At 42.1% G+C, this 9,955-nt stretch overlaps 1 protein-coding gene across 1 annotated transcript in view; it reads left to right on the top strand.

The window, feature by feature from the left end:
• The window catches only part of Cdc20b (cell division cycle 20B), a 75,008-nt gene that overhangs the window by 25,639 nt on the left and 39,414 nt on the right, over positions 1-9,955 (top strand). The window contains 4 exon segments of the mRNA XM_023709097.1: positions 1,371-1,485; positions 1,488-1,519; positions 4,090-4,132; positions 4,135-4,182. Coding sequence (XP_023564865.1) covers positions 1,371-1,485; positions 1,488-1,519; positions 4,090-4,132; positions 4,135-4,182 — 238 coding nt within the window.

The raw sequence follows: 9,955 nt of genomic DNA on the forward strand, positions 1-9,955 counted from the left end.
TAATTTTTATTTCTTTTTTATTTTTGAGAGAGGTCTTACTGAATTGCTGAGACCAGTGTTGAACTTGAGATCCTCTTGCCTCATAGCTGAACTTGTAGGGATGCACCATCATGCCTGGCTCTGATCTCTGTTTGTAAATGGGTTGACTGTCAGAATTTGTATCCAGGCACAGCTTTTCCCGTCTCACTGGAGGTTCGGAGAGCTGGCTTTTCTGCTGTATACTTTTCTATGACTACAAAGCAACCATGTTCATATCTCAGGACAAGAGCAAAATCTAAAACTTTGAGGAACATCTCATATTTTTGCCACCATTCCTCCTTAAGGGAATATAGTTCTCTTAGATCGTGAATCCCAGGCAGGGTGTGAGGAGCCAGACTCCAGGGACAGTGAGGATGATTTGCTGTGCCCAGCATTGGGGACTGTCGTGTGGCAGAGGCCGAGGTGCCTCGATCCCTCTGAAGAACAATTGCTGTGGCAGGTACTTGGCTTTAGCGGGTGGCTTCACAGGTTTCCAGGGCAGTTAAAAGTCTGATACAGTGGAGTGATCTCTCAATCTTGAGAAGAGAAGATGGAAAGGTATCAACACAAGTAACAGTGGCTTTTATTTTGGCTGGGAAAGTCCTCCCCGGGTGCTGTCTCACGCTAACTTTACAACATCGTTCTACAACAGGCAGGGTGAGAGGCAGAGTGATGCGCTCATCGTCACGTAGTGATGTTAATGGCCAGCAAGCAGCCCGCAGTGGTTTCCCGGCAGGATGAGCGTAGCCTGAGCAGACCAGCCACTCTCTGCACCATCTTTTTTTTTTTTTTTTGGTCTTTTTGAGGTAGGATCTCAGACTTGCTTTGAGTGCACTTTGTAGCCCAGGCAGTTCTAGAATTGGTAATGATCCTCCTGCCTCAGCCCTCTGAGTGCTGGGATTATAGACATGTGCCACCAGGCCTGCCTGCACCCCCACTTTATTTATTTATTTATTTAAAGATCAGAATATTTATTGGGGGAAAGAAAGCTTCTGTCCAAGAGAGGGACAGAGGGTGACCTGAGCAGGCTCTTCCTATCAGAACTTTAAACCGGTGAACTCTTTCTGTCCATTCTCCAAATGTGCAAATCTGTTTTTACCAAGAAGTAAAGCACTTTCTCTGTTGTGGCTCTAGGTAGTCAGATCTTTAATCTCAGCATTTCCTCCCTGTTGTAGAGGCCCTGAGGCAGTTTCTCCTGTATTCAATTATGAATCCAGTGTTCTGGATAGGACCCCATCTCGCTCCCTTCCCCCATGCAAGAATTTAGGCCATCATGGTTTGTTCTGTCAAAGGTGCCATGGCTAGACCTCTGGTCGATGTGATTATCTGGTTTTAAAAATCCAAATCCAAAGCTAAATGTCTCTCTTGTAGGCTCTTACACAGAACTACTGAAGACTCCTGTCAAAGGCAGCTCTGAAGCACATCACTCTGGCCTCCATTTTTGTAAGGCATATCGTGCACTGGATAGGGTGGGAAGGAAAGTATCGCCTTCAAAGGCCAGGTGGGCAGAGAGCATGCTGCAGGTCTCCATCTCGAGAACCAGCAGCAGCTGAGTTCCCAGTGTGAGGCGAGAGCCGCTTAGCTGAGGACGGAAATGATGGGCTCCTGACCAAAAAGTCAAAAACAAAACTAACAGCCATGCAAGCGGAGGATGTAGAAGTACTTCAAAAAAGAGAAATCCCCCAATACATAGGAAAGCATCTTTAGGACCAATCAAAAGTAGAATGGGAATAATTATTAAAGAGGTAAAGATAAAGAACAACAACCTGGTGGCTTCCTTTTGGCCAGGTGCTCTTTCTAGCCATTTCCAACTCACATGGTGATGACTCTGCTGGCCTTTTGGCTATTTTTCTTTAAGTCTTTGTTTTTAAAAATTTTTTTATTTTAGGGAAGGGTCTACAGGATGTTCAGGTTTTCACTGCTAGACTGGACTCGTAGTGATCTGCCTATTTACAGCTTCCCAATAGCTGAGATTACAGGCATGCACCACCATGCCCAGTCTCAATTGCCATCTCAGTGCGCCCTAGGGGTGGGGCTGGCATGGCAGGCCTGGGGATCGAACCTCCAGACCCTGTGCCTGCTTGCAGGTGCTCTAATCTGCTAAGTTATTTGGCAGGCCCCCAAGTCTTTGTTGTTTTTGTCTCTTGGTTAAGTTCATTTATTCTTTTAGACATCTCTTACCATTTAAGACCTTAGGAGTACAGTCTGAGTATGTGGGTACATTATACCAATAGCATGTTTTCAGGTTTATGAAATGTAGTAAAGAGTGTCTAAAGGAATCAATGTTTCATTTTAAAACTTCTTAACTAGAAAAGTCATAATTTCTCGACTCAGGCTAAATTATTCTTCCAGGGTATGCCTCTGTGTGGGTTTGCCATATATAACATTCTGGAGGAACAATCAGATCTTAGGAGTATAAATCTTGATTACTGAACTCCTAACCACTGGGAATGAATGTATTGGAGCAAGTCTCTTGTGGTGGCCTGTTGCTGGGTGTGCATTTAGGGGTAGAGGATCACTCGGGAATTTTACTGAGATGATTCTGGGTACAATTTGCCGCATCGCGGGGTCAGCTTTCCACTCGCTACTGCGGACTGGAGATGTACTACCGTGACCTTCAGGGCTCCCCTTTTCCTTCCCCTGAACCCCTCTAGTAACTGGAAGCAGCAGGGTTGGTGGCTCTGTCTGTGAGATTATGTGGTACCTCTTAGAGCAGTTGTTACACAGATAGACCATTGTCCCAGCATCACGGAATGACCCTGGGATGGGACAGTGGAAGCTATTGTCATGGTTAAATGTCAGGTAGCATTGAACGAGGTGGAAATACCTTTTCACAAAGCTTTGCAGTCTCTGTCGGTCCTCACCAGTCATCTGGAGAGTGTTTCTACAGTGAGGGCTTGCAGAGCTATGAGCCCTTCAGAAATCATGCTCAGGAGCTCTGTGCTGAGGCAGATAAAAGGTAAGTAGATCTCACGTAGACGAGAGCGTCCCTGGGTGTGTGGAGTACAGCATGTACTGGACAGTGCTTCATCTAGCTTTGTGGGATTCTACGGGACTCTGAAGGTGTGAACCTGTGAAAATGAAATTGAACATCTGATCAGCAGGCAGTTAAACAAGCCATCTTTTACACCAGTGGTTTTCAACTGAGGGTGATTTTTATGTCCCAGTTCACATTTGGCAATGTTTGAAAATGTTTTCGGTTTTTGCAATCAGGAAGGCGGCTAGTAGGGCGATCCAGGGACGCCGCTGAATGTTGGGCGGTGCGCAGGACAGCTCTCCTGAAGGTGAATCATCTGACCCCAAGTGCAGCAGTGCTGAGGCTGGGCAACTGCACTTTATAGTTACTTTTTTTGTGTTCAAAACTTAAAACCTCAATTCATGGACAGGAAGTGTTTGTAATGTAACAGAAAGAAGAGGGAGAAACCAAAACCCTAAACAGTGCTGTCAGAGAGACATCCGTGTGAACTTCAGAGATCCGGTGATTGTCCTATACTTGAGATTAAGTACTGTGTATTGTGAATGAGTGAAGGAAAAAGGATCTTTTCAGCCTTACTTACATATATCAGTGCTTTTGGGAAATTCCAGTGGGAACTTTTCTTTTTCTTTATTATGAATTTTTCCAACTGGTTTTGATCAAAGTTGATGACAGACTGTCAGGAGTACATTTTATCTACTGGCCCAATTGAGACAGCAATCATATTTTTGTGCCTGTGGAAACAGAGGCGAGTTACTTGAGATTTCTGTGACTCGCTGTTCCCATTTCTAGCGAGTGATGTTGGTAATAGGCGAAATAGAATTTTAAGTTAGAAGAATAATAGGATTTTAGCTTAGCGAGGTAATACCTGCTATATGCAGTTGTTGCAGAGATTATAAATAACATATGCAAAATATTTATCACTGTTAATTATACAGCAATTAATAAATTATAGCTATTATGGTAGTGCTGGCTTTGACAGTATGGAATCCATAAACTTCCTAGTAAATTTTAAGTAACTCTTTGTCATACACCCTATCTGAAATGTACACGTATGTTTCTAAAGAAGCATCTTCTTTATGTGTGTTTATTTTCAGAAATGCCTAAAGCAGCTCCTTGCAGCCCAGAAGGTGGTCCAGCAACTCAGGGGAACATGCAGCTTTGTGAGGACTCCCAGTGTGCTTGGGAAGGTATGGGGCGGAGGCTGTGCGTTTACCCCTCCTTCCTACCCTCCTCGCCTGCCTACTTCATTTTTTCCTTACTTTAGACTATATTAATATTTATACTCTTAAATGCAGTTAGCCCGAGGGTAAGATTCTAGCAGTTCTCCTCATCCTGCGCCGTAACCAGCTCCACTTCCAAGTCCTGCCTTCTGCGGAGGCAGCCGTCGCCGCAGCTCTTCCTGCTCCTCCCCTACAGTTACACCGACTCTCCACATAATGTCGGTACACTGCTACTTCTTACATTTTAGACATAGCCACGATTCGCTAGTTTAGTAGCTAAGAACTTAGTTTTCCTCCTGCTTCATTGTTACTTCAGTCTCTGGACATGCTTATAGCGTACTTTAAAAAACAAGAATTCATAGTATTTTTATGGTCCTACTATACAGCTGTCTTCACCACTGAGCCAAGTAGCCACAGAGAGCGCGCTTCTCTTCTAGGATACCTGTCCAGTGCACCCTGTGCAAGGAACTGTTCATGTTTCCCCTAATTGTCTCAGTGCTTGGTTCCACAGCTAATGGTGACATTTCCACGAACCTTCGATCTGGTTCCCCGTTTCCTTGGTGACCTCCTGACAAGCCTGCTGAATAGGCTGGTCTAGTTGTGCTATTGTCATTCCAGGACTTCTCTGATGTTAGAGACACTATTTCTGAAAATGTCTTTCTGGTTTCATGCTTGAGCCAAAATGTTGTCATAAGTTCTACCTCCACTCAGAATTTTGAAGATATTAACTCATTACATGAGTTCATTTTATGGATTTTGAAAATGGATTTTTTGTATTTTATGGATTTTGATGAATATATAATGACATGATTCAATATTACAGCATCATACCAAATAGTTTCACTGCCCTAAAAATCCTCTGTGCTTTGCCAATTCATTCTTCTGTTCCCTTTGGCAATCTTTGTTTTGTATTTCTAGGTTTTCTTTTTCCATGATATTGTGTAGTTGGAATCATCCAATATTTAACCTTTTCAAACTTGCTTTTTAATCTGCATGTCAGCTTCTTTTGTGCTTTGTCATGTCTTGAAAGCTCATTTGTGTTCGGTGCTGAATATCGGTATGAGGCATGATCAGTAATTAAAACAGCTATTACAGTAAATGGCACATTGGCAGTAATCCTTCTCAGAGACTCCCCCTGCGTCCGATACGCTTATACTCTCATTGCTGCTGCTTTGTGAAGCCGTTCTGGAACCCTCTGTCACGATTGTCTCTATGAGGTGTGATAAAAATTATGGTGAACACAGCTTCTAAGTGCATCCAGTGGAAAAGCAGGCTTGCAATATGGTGGGTCTTTATCCATCTGACTCTTGAGCTCCGGCACCATGTGACTTCTGGCTCTTTCCAAAGTCAAAATGACGAGGAAAGGTAAACATTTTGAACCAATATAGGGTGTGAGGCAGCCATGACCACACGCTAAAGACACTCATGAAGGAGGACTTCAGAGCTGCTTCAGAAAGCAGCAAGAGTGTGGGATGGGTGTGTTTTAAATGGCATTTTTCAGGGTGCAATGTATCTTTTGCTGTAGTACATTCTACTGTAATTTTTCATCACATCTTGTACATATCTTGTGGTACCAGATTTTATCCATTCACTTCCTGAAGGACTGATGTCTTGGTTTCTTCCAAGTCTTAGAATAAAAGCTGTTATGAATAAACTTGTTATAAACACTAAACATGCTCTTTTTTTTTTCAGCCCTAGAAACTGAACCCAGGGCCTTCTCACTGAGTTACCTCCCATCTCTTTATTTTGAGACAGGATCTCACTAAATTGCTAAGTTGCTGAGGCTCTGTTCAAACTTGGAATCCTCCTGTCTCAGCCTCTGTAGTGTTGGGATTAAAAGGCATGTGCCACCATGCCTGGCTCATGTTCAGGATTTTTGTGTAGACCTCAGTTTCCAACTCATCTAAGTAAAAAGCAGAGCACAGCTGCTAGATTGTATGATGAGAGTGTGTTGAGTTTTCTTGGGAAGTGCCGAGGTGTGTCCCAAAGTGACCACCTTCTGCATTCCAGTAGCAACGAGTGAGGGAGTTTCAGTGACTCGTGTCTTTGCAGTCAGTGTTTTGGAGGCTAGCTGTTGTGGAGCAGGGTAGTATTTTTTTGTCTCGGTTTGCAGATCCCTAGTGGCAGATCCTCTTGGGGATCTTCACGTGCTCCAGATGCCCTCACTGTATCTTTGTTGGTAAATTGGCAGATCTTTTGCTCATCTCATGTGTCATTTGAAAATAGTTTTCACTGCTGTGTAGCTCGTCTTCTCATTCTCTTGACAGTATCTTTAGAGAGCAGAAGTTTTTAATTTAGTTAAGTCCAGCTTATCAATGATTTCTTTCATGGGTTATGCCTCTGGTGTTGTAGCTAAAAATTTACAGTCAAGCTCTATTCATGTAGGGTTTCTCCTATATTATCTTCTAGGAAATTTACGGCTATGTCCATGATCCATTTTGAGTTAATTTTTGTAAAGTGGTAGGGTCTCTGTCTAGATTAATTTTTTTTTTACACGTGGATGTCCAGTTATCCTGGCACCACTGTTGAAGAAATTTTCTTTTATGTACTGTATTGACCTTGCCCCTTTGTCAATAATCAGTTGATGGTGTTCTTGTGTCTCTAGTTGTAGGTTCTCTATTCTGTTATATTGATCTATTTGTTTACTCTCTCGCCAATACCATAATGTCATGATTACTGTAGCTTTATAGTACAGAAGTTGGATAGAGGCAATGTTTTCCCTTTGTTGTTCTATTTCAGTATTCAGTTCCTTATTTGGAGTCTTTGCATCTCAATATAATGTTTAGGATTAGTCCGTCAGTGCTCACAAAATAATTTCCTGGGCTTTGATTGGGAGTGTGTTGAATCTATATATCAAACTGGGAACAAGTGATACCTTAATAGTATAGAGCATTTTCATCCTGGTAAGTGGAAATATCTGTCCACGTACTTAGATCCTCTTTGATTTCTTTCTTCAGAGTATTTAGTTTTCTTTATATATATCTTATAAATATTTTTGAGATTTATACCAAAGCATTGTATATTTTGAGTAATATTATAAGAGATATTTTTAAAATTTTACATTTCAGTTGTTCATTGATGATATAAAAGAATAAAATTGACTCCTATATATTAACTTTTGTATCTTCAACCTTAGTTAATTCTAGGAGAGCTTTTTGATTCCTTGGGTAATGACTTTTAAAAACTTTTCACGATACGTTATTAACAGGCCTGAACATTTCTAGTGAGCTTGTGGCTCTGTCCACAACTGCAGGAATTTGTTGCTAACACTGAGGCAGGAATTTATGAGTAACAATTTGGTTTCTCAGTTTCTTCATTGTGTGATACTGTCATGCTTTTTATCAGAAACCATTGGTCACAGAGACCACAATCACCTAAGCTGTTTTGCTTTTTGTTAATATTATCGTCAGTTTGATCATAAATGGTAGGGGTGGTTGGGGATGAAAAGGCAGTGGGCTGTGGTCGGGCTTCGTGGGGTCTTTTGGTGAGAACTTAAAACGAAAGGCATGATCTTGATCTTAGATGGTCTTAGGTAAAATTTACCAGAAGTAGTAACCTGGAGTCTTTTCATACACAAGTAATGAGAGAAAAAGCTAGAATCAATGAACTGACAACTATTTATTGACAAAGACTTAGGAGAAGCCTATGTCTGTAATGCATGTGGGCATGTGAGGTACACATAGGTAGGTAAAACTCACTTTGACCTTAAAATCTCAAATGATTGAATAAATACTCAAAGGGTAGTATAATAGCTCTCTGTTTCCCATAAGGCCTGTGATCTATATTTAGGACTAACACTCACGTATTTTTAATTAAAAATCAATTAAGTGACTACAGTACAGTGAGCCTGCAGCTAGCCTGTAATCTATGCAGTTAGGACAACAGGACTAACTCACGTGACACGGACACCAACATGCCAACGTAGAGCCTAAATAATGAATTATGGAGTATCACAAACTGTAAGGAATATAAGAAGCTCTGTAGTTGTCTACAAAGACTTTGTCAAGCTTATGCTGGATCTCAGAAGATGAATAGGACTTGGAAGGGCAGAGGGACAATGGAGAGCTTCTCTGGTTGTGTGAATGCCATGCACAGAGGCAGGGTGCTGGTAATTAATAACTAACAATAGGGAGAAGATGCCCTGGGGACTGGCCTGTGGCCAGGTAGGCGCAGAGAAACTTGGTTAGGTGTAGAAATTTAGGTTTAGAGAGTTGTTGACTAGGAGACAGATCTAAGGAAGATTCACAGCAAATTATGCAGAATGCCAACAGGGAAGAACTATCAGAGACTGATGTCCCGTTTCACCTCCACAGCTCTATGTTCAAAGGGATGAATTTAAGATTATTACATGCTTTAAAAATCATATGACATGTTTTTGAGGCAGTAGAAAGTTGGCATCACTGGGAAGGTAGATTGGTTGGGAGTGACTTGGAGAGGGAAGACTGCTCTTGGGCTGTCACATCAGGGGAAGCCACCAGGCAAGTTCAGGAGATCACTAGAGACCAAGCTGGCGGCTGACACGGCCGGCCTGTCTGGCCTTTCTGGTTGAGGAAGAGAAGAGCAGAAGGAAAGCAAACTTCTGTGAAGGAATGAGCAGAGGCAGAATCAGCGCAGCGAGTGATTCTGTACCTGCTACTCCTTTCATTTTTGTCTTTCTGAGACAGAGTTTCACTGTGTAGTTCAGTCTGGCCTTAAACTTGCTGTGTAGCCCAGGCTGACCTTGAACTCATGGTGACCCTCCTGCCTCAGCCTCCAGAGTTCTGGGATTCCAGGAGCGGCCAACACACCCGGCTACCTGCCTACTCCTGAAACTCCTTCTCCAAGAGAACTTATTGTCACTGCCAAATAAAGAGGATAGGTTTCCAGAAGCCTTAAAGGCCATAGCGCTCAGATGGAAAAGGAACATCTGTTTCTGCTTTTTCTTCACGCTGCAGCTCCCTTTTCCTTTCCTTGCCAGCAAACATCAAAAATGTTTATACTCACAGTTTCCCATTTCTCTTCCCACATTACATTTGTTCTGTTTGGTTTTCGAGACAGTCTTACCATGTAGCCCTGGCTGGCCTCGAACTCATGGCCTCCTCCTGCCTCAGCCTCCCAAGCGCTAGGATTACTGGAGTGGCCATCAGGCCCGCCCAACCTTCTCCTCATTGTCGTGAGCCCATTGTAGTTACGTTATCTCACTATTCCTTTATTTATTTTAAAAAATTAAAAGAATAAAAAATAGAAGTGATACAGAGGTAATAGGAGCTCCTTGTCATTCCTTTGAAACTGCTTATGCAAACGTCACCAAACAAACCCTTCATTGTAAAGTCTATCAGCTGCTTCTTAGATCTCAGGTGTCTAACTCTGTTGCCCACATTGACAAAGCTCCCTGTTCCTCCTCGTGATATTCTATTCTTAGGGTCTTGTGGGTTAGTTCAGTTGTTTAAGGGCCTGCTTGGGCAAACCCAGTCAGGTGCAGGGGACTGCGGTTCAATCCCCAGCTCCATTTGCCTTACTAGACCTGCCCTTAAGGCAGCCTGAGCCAGTCCAAAAAAAAAAAAAAAAAATTCCTTACTATTCCATTCTCTTGTTTATTTTAATTGACATGTAAATCTTAAATCTTTTTTTTTTAACTTTTTAAAGTTTCTAATACTAGGAGAAGATATCATACAATGTCTTTTAAATAAACTGTAAACCAAAGATACAGTATAGATTTTAGAACAAAAATTAAGATTAAGCAATATTCCGAAAATTGAAT

This window comes from Octodon degus, unplaced genomic scaffold, assembly GCF_000260255.1.
Source record: "Octodon degus isolate 3935 unplaced genomic scaffold, OctDeg1.0 scaffold00001, whole genome shotgun sequence".
NCBI classification, from domain to species: Eukaryota; Metazoa; Chordata; class Mammalia; order Rodentia; family Octodontidae; genus Octodon; species Octodon degus.